This window comes from Leiobunum rupestre, chromosome 4 (assembly GCF_980474605.1).
Source record: "Leiobunum rupestre chromosome 4, qqLeiRupe1.1.hap1, whole genome shotgun sequence".
Taxonomy (NCBI): domain Eukaryota; kingdom Metazoa; phylum Arthropoda; class Arachnida; order Opiliones; family Sclerosomatidae; genus Leiobunum; species Leiobunum rupestre.
The window spans coordinates 29,904,076-29,923,134 of record NC_143387.1 but is presented as its reverse complement, the minus strand read 5'-3'; the positions used below and the strand labels follow the sequence as shown (position 1 = coordinate 29,923,134).

The window sequence follows — 19,059 nt, the reverse complement described above, 5'->3', positions numbered from 1 at the left end:
GAAAGTACCTTGTATAATTATTATTTTACGGAAAGGGGGAAGACAATTTCCGAATTTTCACCTTCCGACGGCAACAGGCGCTAAAGCGTCAAACCAATGAAAACTATACGCGAGAAAATAAACGACTTTTATTGGGGTGCCCGGAGCCAGCTTCTACAATGAATTTTCTATTATTGCGCGTGCTCGTCTTTTAAACTGCGCGCTCTTAAAAAAACCGCATCTCATTCGAGACAAAATCTTTTCGAAATGACTACCAGTGATACGTGTCCATCTTGAGGTAGGTGGTCGGTGCGAAGCTGAGTTTGAAGTTGGTCCGTCGGAGCTTATTAGGCGGCCCCTCTTTATACGGATGATTTAGTGGGCAAAAAGAGCATTAAAGAGAGCGGGAGCGTGTCTGAATATAATAGAATGGTCAGAGCGGCCGGTCAACTGTATATTGGAAAAGGCCCTGGTTCATCGGCAATATCCAATTTCTTCTCTCTCCGCGCAGCGTGGATCAGCGGAATCTTTTTCTTCCTCTTCTCCCTTTTGTTGTTCTTGAAGCGTGGACTCGTTTGTCCAGTGGCGAGAACAGATGTAGACCTTATTGAAATAGAGAGGAGACCACCAACTAGCTTTCGCCTAAAGATCTGCATTGGATTTGTTGGTCAAGCCACCGGCCGTCTGTTACTGGCTCACGGCACAACTAATGGTCAGGCTAGACATCGCTTTTCCTACTAACGTACACTATTATATTCCTCTTCTTTTTCGCGTGTCACCCTCTTCGAACCACCCCCTTCGCGAGCCGGCCGCATTATTTATAAAGGGAACTGGTGTTTCTATTACTTTTTTGTTTCCTTCTTTGGCATTTACCGATTTGCTGCATTATATATGAGACGCCGTATTAACCGGGATGCCATACTTGTAGAAGACTTCAATTACTACTCGCCTCGGAAGCCATAACCGTTACGGCTTTACAAATTTTTAGCGTTACGGTATTTAAAATCACAACAAGTTGTTTTATTCAATAGTGATGAAGAAATTCTCAAAACGTTGCGTTGGAAAGCTCACCCAGAGACCAACTAATTCTTGTCCTTTATGTTCTAAACACTTGCTGAGGTGAATGGTAATAGTAAGTGTAGGGAGCTGTTGGCTCGCGTGGCTCTTGTATGGTTCCTTGGGTATTAGCTTAGCTGATTATTTATTATATTATTCAAATTTTTTGCACTATTAGAAAACGCTGATATTGGATTCGATGATGTTACTTTAAGAAAAGCGAGGACTTATAAAAATCGGTCTTATATCGTGAATATTATATCAAAAATACTCGTTTATGGTCTGAAAGGTTAACACAGGATTATTAAATAAAATAAAAGCAAATTCAATTCTGGTTAAATAATGCAGTACGTTAATTTCTTTAATTAAACCCAAAAAGCATTTATGATCCACGCAATTTTAATATATTTTCAAATCCTTATTTTTAACGTAAGCGTTTTAAGCAATTCCTGTTGTAAACTACCTCTAACGCAATCTTACTAGAGCGATCTTATTTCTGTTTTAAAAAACTTACAGTTTTAGAGAGACTCAATTAACGATAGACGCTTCAAGACGTCCGCAAATATTTTACCATCCAATTTTGGTTTTCCAAATATCACTAATCTATATTATTAGTTTTATAAAGATTACGCGCTATATGGAGAAAAGGCCAATTACAATTACGGTGTCGGAACAACGGAGAGATTGGCAAATGAAGAGCTCTTTGATTTTACGATTTTGGCCGGGGACTCGTGTTAATTACTAATTTCTCTAACGACTTCCTCGTATTTACTATTAATGAGAATGGGACTTTTAAATTCCCAGAACAATTAAAAAGTTAAACTGGCGTCCCAGCTTGAAGGTATACCAATATTAACCCAACTTCCTGCAGCGAGGAAAATTTCTAATAACACTCCGAAAGTCCTTCTTTTAATTCCTGGCTGTTTTCAAATATTCTCGCTTCTTCTCAAAAAAAAAATATTGGACGCCAGACATTTAAAGAGAGGAGGAAGAGCGACTGAGAGTGAGAGATTCGACGGAAACTTTTAATTAAAGGAATGGCGAAACGCGATTTCTCCAGATATAGTTTGGCGTTTTTATTAAAAGTTTAATTAGGAAACAGGTGCCAGATGAGAAAAGGCTCATCGTCAGGAAATTTCCATTTTTTCCCCGGTCGTCAAAAGTTTGTGGGAAAAACGGAACGCTAAAATATATTTCCGCGACAGTTTTTTCTTATTTAAATTAAAGGAATTACATATTTAGTTGGAATATTAAATGAGTATTTGTAATTATATATCATATTTTATAGACTAGTTTTCACTAGTATTTCGAGTGTTTTTTCCTTAAATTATTTTCCTCATCTCAAAAGAGGTAACTTCTTTCATTTCACAAAGTCGACTTAAAAAAAATCCGATGGTGAGATTCAACGTAATAAAATCTGTAATTGAAGAAGGAATGTTTTTAAAACTGACACTTGCTGTCAAAAGTAACGATATCAACGTCATATTTATTTGATAAATAGTGAAAATTGAAATCCAATAATTGTTTTGCTATAAATTGTAAAATTAGGCATTTGAAGATAAAATTAGCTACAAATACGTTGATGATGTGGCGACATCTCTCATTGCGTATTTTTGTCGTAGCCTAACGAATTTTTAATAAAAAATAAACTTTAAACCAGAGAAGACTGAAAATTGAAACTATAAAACTTAATGTACAGTAATAGAATAACGAACTCCAAAAACTAGTGTAATTAATAATAAACTGACAAATTCAACGATTACCAGTACACTATAGAGGTTTTTATTAAAAACAATTTAAAACCACGTTACATGTTTCGGCTTATGGCGTATACGCCGCCGTGGTCAAACGCTTGAAGTTTAATGAGTGAAAATTCCAAGCGCGCGACACCATTTCGACTATGACACAAATTTTTTTATAAAACTAAAAAACACAAGGGGGGGGGGGAGGGGATTGGACGCAACAGTTCATCAGTCAAAACAGCAAAAAATTCCAAGTCTTTAAAATATCCGTACTCGGTCCTAGATCTCTATTAACTAGTTTTTTCCTATTTTTATAAATATTAAAAGATTCCATAATATTCAAATAGAAAGGATTGTTAGACTTAATTAGTAATTTGGTATCGTCCCAGTTAATAGTCAAACCATAGACGAAGAACGGGTTCTTCGTCTATGGTCAAACACATGTTCCGCTAGGGCGGATTTCGCCACTTCATTTTTATTTACACTGGATTGGTGTTCTTTTAGTCTGATCGCCAAACGTCGTCGAGTTTGTCCGATATAAGAAATACTGCAGTCACATGATATTTCGTATACCCCACAGGAGTCTAATAAGCTACGTTTGTCCTTTAAATTACTTAAAACATTACCGATTTTATTCACTGGCTTAAATGCTAAGCCGAAACATGTAATGTGGTTTTAAATTGTTTTTAATAAAAACCACTATAGTGTAATGGTAATCGTTGAATTTGTCAGTTTATTATTCTTAATGTACAGAATTATAATTATAATGATATTTTAATGGTTTTTAGGGAAATTTTACAATGAATGAAAAATCAGTACTCGTCCGCCTTATTTATAAAGCACCTCGGTGGAACTCGGTTGTTACTCGATTTGACTAAGCTTTCATACTTATTATAAACTTCTGATGATACGAATATTTGAGTTAGATATATTTTTAAATGTTTTTATTCGTAATTATTTCAAATTAACTATAATAAAAATATTTATTAAACTCGATCGAAAATAATTATATATTTATTAATAAAGTAAATTTTAATCTATTGAAAATGGAGTTCATTAAAACGGAATACTGCATTTGGCATAGCGACTCGAATTTTCCAATTTCATTAGTCAGTTCTATGCATAAAAAAGGGCCATAAAACCCGGGAGGAGATCAGCTAAAGTCACGCTGATTTAGTATTTTCGTGGAAAGACAAAATGTCCTACAAAAAGTGTAGTCCGAGTTATGCCAGGGAATTTCTGTTCCGCTTAAAAGAAAGAGCTCTTCCCCAAAAGTAGATTTCCTTTCGAGAGATGACCGAAGTCACCGAACGTATTACCGAACAGTACAAATCAAAGTTGTAAAAAGGGGTAAGGTCTACCAACGCAATTCGCGATATTAAGCTCAGCTAAGCTCAGTATCGAACCAAAGATAGAGAGAGCGAGAGAGAGCGCCAAGGATAAAATTTAAATTTTATCAGCTCATTTCCAATGTGTCAAAGAGTGGCCCGCACGCCAAAATTCCTAGGTCCCTTTTTTATATCGTCTCCCGCTGGAAGATGGCGCCAGGAATCTTGCCTGGGTCTTGACTCCGGCACGCCGCGCGTCTTAACTCGCCAGAATTTATCAAAAGAAGGCAGCGAAGAAATGAATTATGGGTAAAAATATTTTCATCTTAAGAAAGACTTAGGGAGGCGACGGCCTTCTTGGCTGGCGGGGGGGGGGTGTAAATGACTCGGAAATATTTAGGCGACCAAAAACTATTCCGCGCCACCCTCTCGCGCCGGAAAACCCAACAAATTTATTCGCTCCCAACTTTTCCCAGAAAATCCTTATGTAAATACACCACTATTTTATTTTTTTATTGTCTTCCCATTTTTTTTTGCGGAAGGCAGTTCTATAAGAAATTGCATTAATTATATCACGAGGAATGAAGTTGCTCGTAAAAGTGACGTGGAATTCCTTATATTCATTTTATTTTGGAATTTCCCCGTTCTAGGAAATATTTAATTATTACCCGGAATTCCATTCATTCATAATTTCGCTCATCAAATATTAATTCGAATTTATTCGTTTTATAGTCTAGTTTTTTTTTGTAGTACGATAATAATTATCTATTAAAATAAATCGTAAAATTGCAATTATCGGTACATTGCGTGTGGAACAAATCTACCGCCGCCACTTATAGATGGCGTTAATAGACGAAATCACTGAAAAATAACATCTCTTGGAAAACAGGTGTTCCATCTCAACAGCACTAAGGCTATTCTCAAAGCTTCGTTTATTCTCAATTCATTTAAAATTTGTACTATTTTTTGGCAATTTACATTTAATTGGTTTTGTATTATTTATCTTTTGTGATATCTTGTAAAATACTCCCGAGAGGGACTCCAAAATGGGGTAGGAAAATAAAAATGTATTAATCCATTCAGCGCGTTTAGAACATTTCCAATTATCGGTACATTGCGTGTGGAACAAATCTACCACCACTAATAGATGGCGTTAGTAGTCGAAACCCTGTAAATTAACTTATCCCTGATCACCGGTGTAGCGCGTGTAGAACATTTCTACAGGCGGAATGTATCCGAGAATACCGGGCTCGGAGCGCTCAAGGATCACATTTCGAGGGTTCCGTTTAGGATTGAGATTACTTTACGAGGCCAATCTGAAAACGGCACTAGAGCGGTAAATAGAATTCGCTATAAACAAAAAAAAAACATTAACCGTTCTTCTTAAATCGTTATTTCAACGGTTTTGTGTTAGGCACTCTTTTTTTTTTAACGGCAGCTTCGCGTGATATAAGTAGAAAGGTTGAACAACGTCGGGGGGAGCGTTAAAAGAGCCTTCTAAATTCAAATTGTAGTCGCGAAACGTTTATAGGAAATTTAACGTTATAGCTTCAAAATCAACAATACTTTCTTTATGCTCGGCGGATTTCGGTCACAACAGTCCGCGTCTTTCGCGCGTGGAGCCAGAGGGTACCGCCTGCCGAGCCGCCCATATAAGGAATGGGGGTTGTCGCTGGTGTCGCGGGGATGAAAAGGGGGGGGGTAACGGAAGATCTTGGTGGGTGCCAATTGAAGGAGTCGTTTTGGACAGACGCGCCTGACAGGTTCACAATGAGGCGAGCTCTCTTGGCCACCTTGAATGCCAGGGCTCCCTTTGTGCGGCGCCCCACCTAATTTGAAGTCGCGTTCGCACCAGGAAGTGGGGTGGTGTAGTGGTTAGCACCTTCGCCTCACAGCCTGACGAGCCGGGTTCGATCCCAGCTTGTGGCACTGGATGAAAACTCTGAACAACTCCTCCCGCGTTGAGTTTGAAGTTCTCACCCCACTGGTTTAGGGGTTTTCCCCCCGAGTTCTTCGGTTTACCCTTCCATAAAAACTTGTTGAGGTTAACGGTTAATAGTTTGTGTAGGGAGCTGTTGGCTCGCGTGGCATGAAGGGCTTGCCACCACCCTCCTACGCATTGAATTAATGGCTTTAAAAGTCGCTGGATGACTTGGGCCTAAGGTGGTGCCTTGGGTAATAGCCTAACTGATTATTACCCCCCTCTACTACTCCTATGAATAAGACGAAATAGTCGCACTTATCGATACAAAAATTATTTATCAAAATTGCCTGTTTGATCTTGAGTCCTTGGGTAACCTGTCCAGAGAAAAATATGTAAAATGGACCTTCAGATTTTGCATTGAATCGTATGGTCACGAATACGTCATTTCTTCAATCTACCGCGAGAAAGGTGACCAGTGCGAACAGGATTCGAATAGAAAAACGTCATTTTAATCATCTTTGACTAGATACGAAATGGAGGGTAAAGAAGCGTCTGATTCTCTCTTTCATCCCCCCCCCCCGGCATTTTAAAATTGAAGAGAGCATTAAACGAGAGAGAGAATTTGAAGGTAGAATAATATTCCTTTAGGGAAGACGGCGGGGAGGATTCCCCAAAAGAAGTCCTTTATTTTGGTAAAAGAGTGCTTTGCCAAAAAATCAAAGAAGGGTGGAAATTTGTAAAACCCCATTTAGCGGTTTATAGGAAATCATTGCTGGAGGGGCTCTCGCCCCCCCCCCCGTCACCCTGCCCCCCTTTCCTTTAAAGAGCGGATAATGCCTTCGATCCAGAATCATTTTGTTTTTCCGCTGTTTGCTTTATAGAAAGATTTACCGGCATCTCGAACGTAACACGAAAGCAATTATAGGGATTTTGTTCCTCCAGAAATACCGCCGGCTCATTTTTCCTTTATTAATAAAGCGACGCCCCACGGGAAGATTCGGAACTAAAATGGTAGCTCTCTTTATTTCTCCTTTTTAGTATAATTTATGTATAAGGAACTTTGGGCTACGAGTACGTGTAGAGGCACGATGTACCGGGACCTTTCGCGCGGAACCGCGTCGATCGGATACCACCCCATCTAGCGGGCCGCTTTTTTGGGAGGACGCGGAAATTGATTCGAAGCTAGAGATGGCCAGGAGCGCCGCCAGAGATGAATATTGATTTGGGCTGGATGCGCCGCGCGGAGGGTGGCCGCTGGTAGGCTTTTAATTAACTTTTTCCAAAGGGGGTTTCCATCGTTCCCGATATATTGTCTCTCTCTCTTTCTCGCTGCCTTTTTCGGTAGTTTTTCTCTCTCCAAGCTTCAAAGATATTTCTGGGTTTTTTATTTTTCTTTCAATTACATATTGATTTAGTATCGCGATATCTGATAATTCGATTTCTCATTTGCATAGGAAGCATGCAACTGGTTTCTTTTGATCGCGAGTCGCAATTTATTTTTATTTCGTTCGTACCACCGAATTTTATTTTATCATAATAAGTGGATAATAAACATAAGTATGGCACAAAACGAATTCGGTTAATGATAGTCTGTCGTGGACTGATTGCGAAATAGGAAGTTTCCAAATAGGAAACTAGTCACTTCCTACTCTTTCCGTTGGCAAAATAGTTGGTTAGTTTGATGGCGAGAAATACGAGCTCGTCACTTCCTACTCTTTCCGTTGGCAAAATATTTGGTTAGTTTGAAGGCGAGAAATACGAGCTCGTCACTTCCTACTCTTTCCGTTGGCAAAATAGTTGGTTAGTTTGATGGCGAGAAATACGAGCGTACACGCGTTTAGGTTTGAAATTTGAAAAAAACTAACTTCTGAAATAGAGGCCAGTGTTTATAATATTTATTTTTATTTTCCGATTCAATAATTCATCATTATTTTACAAAAGTAAGCGTTAATTACACCTTTGAAAGTATTTCTATTTTCAGTAGACCCTGGCTGGTCCGTCGACGGATCGATGGTGAGTTTCCGGGCAACCTCCAAATACTAGGAGTAGTTCGCGGAGAGTTGTCAGCCCGTCGGTACGTAATGGTTTACGTTGTCATTGGCGAAACAGGCTATCAATAAAAAAATTGCATTGGGTGACTAGGAAGTGTCATACTTTTGTTTATTATCAACTTATGATCTTACTAAATTTGAAAAATAATCGATTAACAAAATCCTAACCAAAATTCACCTTTTGGATAAATTTATTGTTATTATTATTTTTTTTTCAATTATTAAATGCGCCATAAAATATCGAGTATCAACTACCGAATTTTTGAATAACTGTTAATTGGGTCATGATGAGAGTTAAACCTTAAACAAATAAACCAATGAACCCGAATAGTAAGGAAAAACAGCATTTTTCGAACTCCATCGCCCACAGATTCCTTAAACGTATCTAGGCATGCGTGGAGAAACGTTAGGCGACGGATGAAATATATTGAGCAGCATGAATATTACGTTTTTGCTCGCGACACTATAAGCCTATTGCATTGCTAGAACCTAAAATGAAGCACTATTTTCACGCTCAAAATAAATTTTGTAAACTGTTAAAATTTGGGTGGAAATCTTTCCAATATCGGACACCGGGGCGCTACAAGCGGCGCTGCTCCGGAAGAACCAAGCGCGCCATCTAAATTCGGGTCCAGTAGTTAATTCATTAAAGGTTAAACTACTAAATAATTGCGATAAAATCATTCTTACATTCCATCTTGGGCGTTTCCAAAAATATACCCTCGAATTCGCAAAGCAGCGTGACCGAACATCGTCGAGTCACTCCTAAGAGACAATCGCCAATCGACAAACGGCGTCAGTTTATGTTTATAACTGGATACGAACGTGATGAATGCGATTCGGTTGAATTCGGCTTACCAGAATCCGCGATTAGCGGCTTTCAGATCTGCCGAGTATAGCGTGTCGCTGGCATTAAAGGTCGACAGCGGAGGCCTAGTCTATCGAGAAGGCAACCGGAGATAATGTCGAATTGAGAGATTTTAAAGGAACATTAGTAACGGAGTTCGTAACCTCGCGCCTAATGGTGTTTGATCGGGATAATCTGGCTGATTACGAGAGACAGTGTGACGCCATATCGCCGAAACGGGAGCCTATAGTATTCGCGCTTATTCAACATTTAGCTCGAGTCGCTAACGTCCAGCGTCACTCGTCAGTACGATTAAAGCCGTAGACGGCGCGGAACGCGATCGGGATTACGACTAACAGCTCGAATCGCGTCCAATTGTAGCTTATAGGGACCAACTTGTCAGAAGCGTAAGCTTAGGTCCTTTCCCTTTTAATTAACGGTGACTCCGAAGTCGGACAAATCTCGGTTCGGCCTAAGCTGGAATCTAATTAATCGAAATTCCTCCCGAATAAAGAGAATAAACTGGCATTTTAAACGCGCCTTCAGGTGATACGGAGCTCCCCTTAATTGGTTTAGGGCCCGAAAACTGGCGGCGATAAAAAGAACATTTCCGCCGCGATATCTAGCGGGATTATTTTTAACTAGATTAGCGGTGGACGAATGCAAACAAAGCTTTTGAGGCCGCCCGTCGTATAATTTCCCATTTTTGACAAATTAGCATTTATTCATATTTCTCTCTCTCGCTGTTCGGCTGGCCCGTATAATTCTAAATACGCCCTCGGCGAATGGCAATGTTGGCTAACTCCCTATGAGTAGTAGTCTATCGAGGTTTATTTGGTCAGATTCCTCTCCCCCCCCGCACTTTACCGAATAATATTGCAGCTCCACTGTGCGCAACAATATGGCCGGAATGGTGGATATGTACGCGTCCACGTGAAAAGGGAATGTTGTGATGTTATACGAGGGGCCTTATTTGGAAAAGGCTTGTCTTCCTTAATCGGGTTCATACTTTCGTGAACCGTTAAAATACGCCCCGTTTGCCGCCAACAATGACACGCGCCTTCATTTCGTAACACCGTTGCTAGTATTATTTATTTTGACTAAACGAGATAATTAATATTTTCTTTTCATTCGCCATGGTAAGTGTTTATATCCCAATACTTCCAAAACTTTTACGCGAAATAACGTGGCTGCTATCAGTTTTCCATCGTTTTCTTACAAGGAGACATCCCGAAGTGTAACCCACCGATTTTGTTCAAACTCGGGGGATTGGTAGACCTCCATGTATCATGAAAAATCCTAAAGGGAATTTATTCAATGGGCAACCGTTTTGCCATGGCAACGAAAAATGTTTTTGTCAACAACAAATTTAAATTTTCCCTTTGAAAATAACATGGGATTCTGAACGATTCCTAGCCCCCCCCCCCTCTGAACGATTCAACCAATTTAAAAATTTCGGAAATGACCAAAATAGAAAAAAAAATATAAATTGACAAAAAAAACCATCAAAACTGATCAACTTTTGATCAATTTGAGGTCAAAATCCCACGTTATTTTCAATGGGAAAATTTAAATTTTTTGTTGTCAAAAACATTTTTCGTTGCCATGGTAAAACGGTTGCCCATTGAATAAATTCCCTTTAGGATTTTTCAAGTTACACGAAGGTCTACCAATCCCCCGAGTTTGAACCTAATCGGGGGTTACACTTCGGGATGTCTCCTTGTTAGTACCATGAAAGTAACTTATTTTAAAGAAGAAACTTTCGCTAGTGCATAGTGGCGTGGCCGAGCTACAGGTCCTTTTAGCCTGATTTTTCCATAGATAGTCTCGACTAGTAGCGCGATTTGAAAACGAAAAATACGCGCCATCTGCTTAGAAACTCTCGAACAACGTATTCTGAGAATATGTTGTATGGGAAATCTTGAAATATAAGGCCTGCGCGTGTCGACAGGTCCTTTGTAAGAGCCGAGCGCGGCCCCGAGAGAAGCCCGTGGGAGTGTCCTCTCGAACGGATAGAGCGCGGACGTCGGAGAAGCCGATGCCACGCCGTCCGGATGGTGTAGTCGTTAGGTTATTTTGAAAGGCTATAGCTTAGCTCTCACGCACGACATAAACTGGAAAGCGTAACGCCACTTTCGTCAGTTTAAAGCAATCGAAGCATAATGGGGCTTATCAACAAATCTAATTAGCCGAAGAGGACGTGGGAACCGGAGAGTGAGATAGAGAATGGGAAAAGACGAGGGGGAAGGGGTGACACTAAACCAAACTAATTTTCTTCACATCGAGAAATGAAAGTATAAAAGAAGCGGTGTATTTATTCTGAGGGAAATTGAACGTCGTGTTAACCAGACGGTTTTACCGACTCCTTAACGTTTCCTCCGAAGTACGCCGATACTTTGTTATAAGGTGGTGAGCTCGCGTTGCGGAACTGCTGGTTGACTCGGCCGTTTCCATAACCTAATCGTATTCTTAGGAAAACACAGAGAAGAGAGAGAGAGAGAGAATGATGAGAGAAGCGTCTAATGAGGCTCTTTTGTTTTCTCAGTCTACGAATACGCGAAAGTGAAGAAGCCGTGTCAATTGGCGGATGACTACTTCAATTATGGCCTAATCGCATTAAATAGCGGAGAACGACGACACTAAAAAGGTCCCGTGTATTGCCAAGACGTTCCGTCCGTCTCGAGTGCCACCGCTGTCCGACGATTCTTCTGTTTGATAAAATACGCGATGTTGTCTCTGCCTACAATTAATTCGCCTAATATATTGACTGAACTTCGACGAATGTTTGCTTATTTAAAGGTCAACATCCGCAGCTTTTGAAAATTCTCGCTTCAATTTCGGGTATCTTATTCCGTTCTTGTAACCCGGCCACCCGAATTAATGGCTTTAAAAGTCGCTCGATGACTTAGGCCTAAGGCGGTGCCTTGGGTATTAGCCCATGGACACTGTATCTCTAACCGGACGGGAAAAGCTGTAGCTTCCACCATACAAAATCACCTGCCGCCGCCACCGTCTCTCTGTAAAGGGGGGGAGGTTCAAGATTTTTGAAAGTTTCGGACTGTCAAGGCCATATAATTCGTCACGTGGTTGACAAAACGTTCCGTTTGAAATTGGGGTTTACATTCTTTCGAATGACCTTGACGGCCCTCCGAATCGAGTACGGCCGACTATTAGCCTAGCTGATTATTATTATTATTATTTTCCTGCGACGGAAAAAAAAAATTAAACCCCGTTACTGCTCACTTAAGACGGGTTATATTATAAGAATTAGCCATTTGCATGGGTGTATTAACCATTAGGCAGAGTAGGCGCCATTTTTCTAGTGGCGCCAAAACTCTGATAAAGCCCCATGGTCCAAGTACTTGGCTTGCCCCTACTTAGCTAACCAACCCGATAGACAATGCCCAGGGGCGGCAAAGGTTTCTGTGCCTAGAGGCACCGAAAAGGTTAATCCGCCGCTGGCCATTTGGATAATAATTGCCATTTATCCTGGAACTTGGAAAGTTATCCGCGCTTCGATTGGCCCTATAAATATTGGAATGACACTAACCTTCGCTATAGAGACAACGATACCACGCTCGACTATTAGTCGAATAATAGGTTGGCGGTACTTTGATACGGCATTGTCTCTAGCGCGGCTCACTAAACAGTGACTAATCCCCTTCGAAAGCTCTCCGGAAAAATTGGGAGGAATATTTGATTGAAACATTTGGAAATCGCCTTTATCGCTAATAAGATTGAAAGTGATAGATCTTATTTAAGCGGCGTTTCTCTCGGATCTCCGTTAACGGGCTCCATTTACTTTCAAGGCCCCCGTTTGATCCGAGGATGAGGACGATACAGCGGCGAGACGAGGCGAGTGGAGGCGACGTCGGACCACGAGTAGCGTCCAGGGACGGGCCGGAACGCGCCTAAACTAGTCGCCGGCACCCGCAAAGAAATTTCAAAGCCGCATTGTTTGTGGCCGAAATAAATTCCTGGCCGACACTAATTTTCTAACGACCCGGGCCATTAAAAGTATCGGAGAGTGAGAGAACCTTAAAGTTTTACGACCCAATAATGAATCCCCCTTTTCCCAAATCTTGGCGCTCCCCCCCCCCCCTCGTTCCTTCCGTAGAACCTTGGGATCTAGTCTGACGCTGCAATTTCGGAACGATTCGGTTCCGGCATCCTCGCGATGGACGGGGACGTAGCGCCCCGGGTGACAGTCCGCGATCGTTAGCTAGTAGCGTCGAACGGCGCTGCGTCCTTCCGCCGCCGCTGCTACGGCTGTAGCCTGGTCCCTGCGGGTCCAATTCCACGTAATCCCGGTACTTAGATTCAAAGTACCCGTACCTCGGTATAATATTCATCGCTCGAATAGGAACGCATTATCCGACTAAACTTTAAAACTAGCATTAAAAGGCTCCGGCCTGCTTGTAATTAAAATATCTCGACATACCGTTTCTCCCCCCCCCCATGCCCAGGCTCCAATCTTCTCTACAAACACGTCACGGATACATTTTTTAGTATATTTTACAATAGGGGCTGCAATAAATACCGCTCTCTATTTCGTTGGCTTGGTTTGATGAAGTCGTAACTCTAACTTAGTCGTAACTCTACTGACGACATTTACTAATGTAAAAACGAACGATCTAATTCAGTTAAAAATTATATATAATTTATAGTTATGGAGCTATTACAATTTAAAAAATGTCGTATCTTGGTTACGATATTATTAATCCAGAAAAATGTTTGGAATTAATTTAGTAACTTCAAGTTACGATATTATTGGTCTAAACAACTGGGTTTAAAAAAGTAGTAACTTCAAGTTACGATATTATTGATCTAAACAACTGGGTTGAGAAATGTAGTAACTGGATATTTTCTATTTTAACATTAGATTTTAGTTTTCTAACTCATTACAACTTGTTTTTCCTATATATTATACTCTAAAATAGTTTATATTTTATACTTCTCTAAAATACCTGATTTAGTATAAGGTTCTAAAACTTTAAAGTTGAATTTCTCAAAAGTAAATTTTTCAAGTTACGACTTTATTATACCAAGCCAACGATTTATCAAATAGTCACCTGTTTGTGTTAGTTTTATTTTGTAAGACTAAAGTTGAGAGCGCGCGCGAAATTGTACGAGCCCTTCGATCTATGTCAAGCTTTAACCAGTTAGATAGCCCTATAGCCCGTTAAAAACTAAAATTTATGGCGAAAGCCGCATAAAAAAATATTGAGTGGTTAATTTTTAATAAAATAAAGAAATTTCGGGAAATCGAAAAGCGCGCGTCCGCCGCGACACCTGGTGAGAAGTCGGTGAGACAGAAAAACAACGTAAAAGAGCGCGCTGCTGAAGACGCAAAAAATTTGTTTTGCACGGGCTGCGCGTTCCAGTTATATGAGACCTAAGCCTAAATTGCGCGATTTTAAAAGTTAGGATAGTTCGCAAATCGCTCATACGGGGTTAGGGGCGCTGGCGGCAGCCCCTAAGATGGCGGCAGCCCCTAAGATGGCGGCGAAAATTCAAACCCAAACACTTGGCGTTATTTTGCGTTTCAACGTTTTTGGGCCAAAAGCTATTTTTTCAAGACAAAAAAAGTACGTATTAGTATATTGAACGTCTTGTTGATATTTTGATACGGAAATAAGACCGTTCCCCTTTAAGCAGGGTGCGCTTTCAAATATAACGCTTTTACAAGTATGTCCTGGCTATATGTATTACTACTTCTAGGAAAATCGCTGAACAGGTTTTATTTAAGCGTCTATTTTCCCAGAATTTAAGGCGTGCTCCTAATGGATTCGTACGAACTTAGTTCAATAATTTATCCAAATAGTTGGACAATGGGCTATCCGTATATTTTACTTAAGTTATTTATTTGAATCTCAAGTATGGCGGATAGAAACTACTACACCTTTTGAACTCTATATACGTTTGTAGTAGCGTCCAAGGGGGATTCAGTTGTCAGTTAAGCCCGTGCGCAAATTAAATATTAATAGGTTATAGTTATTTTTATAAAGTAACGCGGCTTTCTTGTTTTAATGTGGCTCTTACGTCACAGTCTACGAGCGCGCGCTACAGTCGCCAGAGGAATGTAGGTTTTTCTAGCAAATCACCCGTGCTAAGAATATACTAATAAAGCTAGGTCTTGTGACGTAAGAGCAACATTTTAACAAGCTGGGCAAGATTTTTTATACAATTTTTCTACATGTGTTTTCCAGTATTATATTACTAATTACAATTAGTTTTTTTTAACTTACTAGCTTGGGCAATTGCACCCTTGGCAAACCCATCTATAGATAACTGCGGACTATCACTGGAAATATAAAACTAACGTAGTTACATTTTCACACCATTTTTACTAATTACCATTTATCACGAATATAAATAAATAATTAATTAAAGCATCCGTAAGATATTTATATAGCACTCTTTAATTATTTTTTTATGGGCCACTGGGCAGTATCCGTCCGCCAGCGGGGCACTAGTGATATAATAATGGGGTTTCCCAATTAGTCTTTTTTTCTAAAAAATCGCGAACTTTTACAGTCGCTAGGGGGATTTGTGTTCCCAATTCCCGCGGGCCAATGTCTTTCAGTCGTTTAGTCGCGAACGTCGCCGGGAGATGTCGCTACATCGACGCCGCGAACTGCAGTCGACCGACAGAGCTCGCCCCTGAACGAGGTCTTCGAGGCATACTCGTCCGCAGACGTTGCTAGTGAGGGGAACAGGCCAGCTGCCCTCCACTTTGGGAGACGACGCTTTAGCACACACTCTATCTCTCTTCCTTTCTTTTCACTCTTAATAAACTTTACGTCGGACTCTATTTAAAGAGGGGTTGTTATGGTAACGCCATCGTCACGAGATCATTTTGGATTAATTAACTCTAAATTCGTTGGTCGCTTGACTTAAAATTGGACCGTTGGCGGAGGGGGTTCGAGAGTTGGAACTCCCCGTTCGGACGTGCCATGAGATTAAAAAGGCCAATGGTCAACATCATCTGTCAAGTTGTACTCTACTTGGAAGGTAAAAACTCTTTTTTATATCTCAAATTTTTTTCCCCGATTCTACTCGAGCGTGGATTTAGTATCTATTTTTAGTTTCTCGAATTCTTGAGGTAATATTTGGTGGGACGAATTTATATATCACGTTTAAGAAATTAATATTTTATTTCTTATAAATTTAATTATTTTATAGAAATGTACCGGTAATCATATGCCTGACTATTTACTATCTTTCTATTAAAAAAAAAGGATATTTTTTAATATAATTTTCAAGAGGGAAAGCTTGAATAATTTATATTTCAACTTTTTTTAATTATTTATTATGACTTTAAATAACTCAAATATTCGAAGAATGACAAAAAAATGTACGGTAACAATGTTTGAAATTTGAAGTATATTTTGCATTCATAGGCTAGCTATATTCGTAACTAAAGTAGATTTTATTATAAAGGTATCGTATGGGATAATATAGAGTTTAAACGCCGAACAACGCTTAGATAAATATTAAGAATATTACCTTTCGTCAGTAAATATCTTAAAGGCCTAGGATTTCTTCTGCCTGTTTTCCTTCAAGTTTTCTTCCCGCCGCGCAAATATCCTGCTGGTAGGCCAACGTATTTTGCGGTTGGCCTACCACCAGGATATTTGCGCGGCGGGAAGTAAACTTAAAGGAAAACAGGCAGAAGAAATAGTAGGCCTTTAAGCCTAATGAAAAGTCTAATAGGTTGGATCATTGTTCTCCCTTTATGTATACATTATTTTATATTTTGTTTAATCCTGATTTTCATTTTATGGGAACTAAAATCTAGGAAAATGAAATTTTAACCAACTTCTTACTGAATTTTAGAAAAAGTTTGATCTTCCTTGAATTTTTTTTACTTTATTCTAATTAGAAAATAGTTATAGCTACTTAATTGTGTAAAAACCAACCAATTAAAAATGATCAGGGTGCAATAACGCGACCGAAACTAGTCGAGTTTTATACTTGTTTTGAATAATTTTTTTCTTGACTTAACTTTATTCTTTTAACCAACTCAAAATTAAAATATATTTAAAAATATACCACGTTAAGGTGCAATACTATCAACAATTCTACAATTACCCTTACTAGCTTACTAGAGCATGCGTAAACTATTTACTTAAACACTATTTTAAATTCCATACAACCAACTCAAGAAATATTTGGATGGTATTAAAATTTAGTGACCTAACCATTCGCCATGGAAAAGGAAATGTAATTTAATTATTTCATCTCTTTTTCAAAAATAAAAAGGGCAATTGTTTTGGTTGAGAAAAATCTTATTTCTAAAACAATTATAATAATAAATTTACGGTTGAGAAAATCTTATTTCTAAATCAATTATAATAATAAATTTATGGCTGAGAAAAATCTTATTTCTAAAACAATTATAATAATAAATTTACGGTTGAGAAAATCTTATTTCTAAATCAATTATAATAATAAATTTATGGCTGAGAAAAATCTTATTTCTAAAACAATTATAATAATAAATTTATGGTTGAGAAAAATCTTATTTCTAAAACAATTATAATAATAAATTTATGGTTGGGAAAAATCTTATTTCTAAAACAATTATAATAATAAATTTATGGTTGGGAAAAATCTTATTTCTAAAACAATGATATTAATTTTATGGTTGAGAAAAATCTCATTTCTAAAACAATTATGCGGGAGGTGTATTAAGCACAAAAACTCCTAAAAATAAATTTAATTTCTCCAGAACGAGTGGGTGGGTGTATGGGCCGGTAGCGATTTGGTTCTTTGGCAAAGATGCGATAAGAAGTTCCATTTCCATATATAATAGCGGCCAAATGTCCGTGCCAATGTTTAATATCGGTAGAAACGAATATTTTTCTTTTCGTGTTCGTTCTCTTCAAATAGCGAAGTCCTCATTTTCGACCCTCCCCTCTTAGCTCCCCCCTTTCAGATCTAAATTTATTCGTTCTCTTTGATTCGCTCCTTTTAAAGGCGAGCCGGATAAGAGGCAAAAAGGGGGCTGTAGAGATTCCATATTTAGGTAATGGATATTGAAAAAGGATACCGGGCGCGCCAAAGTCGTCCCAAATAAGTAACGAAAATATAGGCGCCCGTATCTCGCAGTGGCGAAAACCATTCTGGCTAATGCTAATGCCGACCCCCCCCCCCTTCTGTCTCTCTCATAAGCGTACCAGAAATCCTTAGTCCTGCAAAAAAACAAGTACGTCCTTTTCTTCTAGCTTTCTTAAGGGGGAGGGGGCTGTTATTTTTTGAGACATGGGGCTCTTGCAGGCCCCATCCCCCTCCTCTAAGGCTATGCCCTTTTAGAAAGAAAGGGGGGGAATCAATTCTTTATCCGTTAAGACCCCCGAGAAGAAATGACTGGGAAAAAAATTAAATGGAAATTTCATCCCTCCCCCTTTTTTCGGTATTTTTTTTCCATACAACCCATTTTTTCATAGCTAGAATTAAAAAAAATTCTAATGGGAATATGATAATACAGCACAGAGAACACGCTATTGCCGTTTTCTCGCGTCTCGCGACTGTCCCCCGTATTATTTTCGTATTTTACTCGTCACTATTTTATATGCAAATTAGGGGTCCCTTTTTTTCGTCGGGTGTAAATGCCCAGATTTTTATATAAATCAGACTTATTACTATTCTCTATAAGACAGCGCGAATATGCAAATTTTATAGACTTTTTTAAGGTTACTGTTGTTTTCTTAATGATTTGGTCGCGAAATTAGATTCAAATAATTTGAATTATACGTAAGAGTCTGTGGTTATATTTAGTTTAGTGGTAATATAATTTTTAGGAAAGTCTGATATGAAAATTTTTTTAATAAATTTCAATGAATGAGACGAAATTTTGGTAAATTCGGTTGATTTTATTTCGACAACGATATTCTCTAAAGGCCCATTTTCATGCTCGCTGGTAGCGGATATATATTGTCAAAATTCGCATCCGCCACTCGCAAGCGTGAAAATAAAGCTAAAATATCTGTTTAAAACAGATCGACACGGAAAGTGAAAAAATGTGTAGCGGAAGCGGATTTGGTCGATTTTTACCCGCTACCAGTGAGCATGAAAATGGGGCTTAAGGCGGTACAACGACTGAAAATTCTTCGCTATAATTGGTCTC

The 19,059-nt window shown here is 39.1% G+C and overlaps 1 protein-coding gene across 2 annotated transcripts in view; it reads left to right on the top strand.

The window, feature by feature from the left end:
- The first annotated feature begins 15,593 nt into the window (after window positions 1–15,593).
- Window positions 15,594–19,059, top strand: part of LOC149947426 (carbonic anhydrase-related protein 10-like) — a 111,440-nt gene continuing 107,974 nt past the window's right edge. For both annotated transcript variants that reach the window (XM_090171530.1, XM_090171529.1), the window contains exon 1: window positions 15,594–15,941. In XM_090171530.1, the coding sequence (XP_090027656.1) occupies window positions 15,884–15,941 (58 nt within the window). In that variant the 5' untranslated portion in view covers window positions 15,594–15,883. The remainder of the gene's footprint in view (window positions 15,942–19,059) is intronic.